At 36.0% G+C, this 1,130-nt stretch overlaps 1 protein-coding gene across 1 annotated transcript; it reads left to right on the top strand.

The window, feature by feature from the left end:
• Window positions 1-303: 303 nt before the first annotated feature.
• On the top strand, window positions 304-1,130 carry LOC105792298 (LOB domain-containing protein 29). Its single transcript, XM_012620808.2, has 2 exons — window positions 304-602; window positions 682-1,130. The coding sequence occupies exons 1-2, from the start codon at window positions 324-326 to the stop codon at window positions 1,051-1,053; spliced, it is 651 nt and encodes a 216-aa protein (XP_012476262.1). The 5' UTR covers window positions 304-323; the 3' UTR covers window positions 1,054-1,130.

Here is a 1,130-nt window from a genome sequence, read left to right as displayed (position 1 = left end):
TCAAACGGATTATCAGAAAATAGCTTTGTTTATGTGGTATGAGGATGAAAAGATACAAAATGGAATATGATTTGAGAGAATAATAAATACATTACAATACAATACAATAGTATATGCAATGCGAAAAGGTTTTTTGAAAAGTAAAAAAGAATAATAAATAATTATGAAAATATGAAATCTGTAACCCAATAAGGAGACCAATAGTAAGTAACAAATTATTATTAAATGTTCCACCTCCATCTTCCTCTAGTGTTTATAAATCCACCCCCGATTACAAAAACTAAATAAAACTACTAAAAACACCCAAAGGATTAATCAAAAAAATGACTGGTGCTGGTTCCCCTTGTGGTGCTTGTAAGTTCTTAAGAAGAAGATGCGTTAAAGGCTGTGTTTTTGCACCTTATTTTAGCCATGAACAAGGTGCTACCCATTTTGCAGCCATTCATAAAGTCTTTGGTGCAAGCAATGTTTCAAAACTACTCACTCATCTCCCTGTAAATGAACGTTGTGAAGCTGCTGTTACTATCTCATATGAAGCTGAAGCTAGGTTACAAGATCCCATCTATGGCTGCGTTTCTCATATATTTGCTCTTCAACAGCAGGTTTTGACTTCGACCCTTTGTTTTGTTTGATGTGAATTGATGATTCGAAACCCTAATTTGAAATTTTGGTCCCTTACAGGTTGTGAATCTGCAGGCACAACTTGCTTGTCTCAAAGAACAAGCAGCTTCTTCTACTTTTATTAATGGCACCTCTGGTTCTGGAAACCCTAATAATGTTCTTCTTCAAAGCTGGTTTCATAATAACTCAACCATGGCAACACCCAACTTGAACCCGAATCTCTCTGAGAATGGGTTTTTGGATCCGAATTCGTTGGTGAATTATGAAAGTTCATCGGTGATTTCATCATCATCAGGTGAGGATCGATCTTCGTTTAATGCTTTTGGGGAGGCTGTTCCTTGTTCCATGGCTTCCTTTGAAGAACAATGGAGTAATTTCCAGGATGTTGATGACCTTCAATCAATGGCTTTTGGCTTTGTTCACCACTCATGATTTGTGTTATATCAATGGTCTTTTAGCATAAGATCCAGCTTTCTCAGTTTTGAAGTTAAATATGCTGCATATTTTGT

The sequence above is a fragment of the Gossypium raimondii genome, chromosome 8 (genome assembly GCF_025698545.1).
Source record: "Gossypium raimondii isolate GPD5lz chromosome 8, ASM2569854v1, whole genome shotgun sequence".
In the NCBI taxonomy this organism is placed as follows: domain Eukaryota; kingdom Viridiplantae; phylum Streptophyta; class Magnoliopsida; order Malvales; family Malvaceae; genus Gossypium; species Gossypium raimondii.
This window is presented reverse-complemented; position numbering and strand designations above follow the sequence as displayed.

What these genes read in the sequence shown, in the direction of transcription:
- LOC105792298 (XM_012620808.2), top strand. Translation starts at nt 324, where the DNA reads ATGACTGGTGCTGGTTCCCCTTGTGGTGCTTGTAAGTTCTTAAGAAGA. An exon ending in TATTTGCTCTTCAACAGCAG is followed by an intron (nt 603 to 681) that starts GTTTTGACTTCG and finishes GGTCCCTTACAG; the next exon opens with GTTGTGAATCTGCAGGCACA.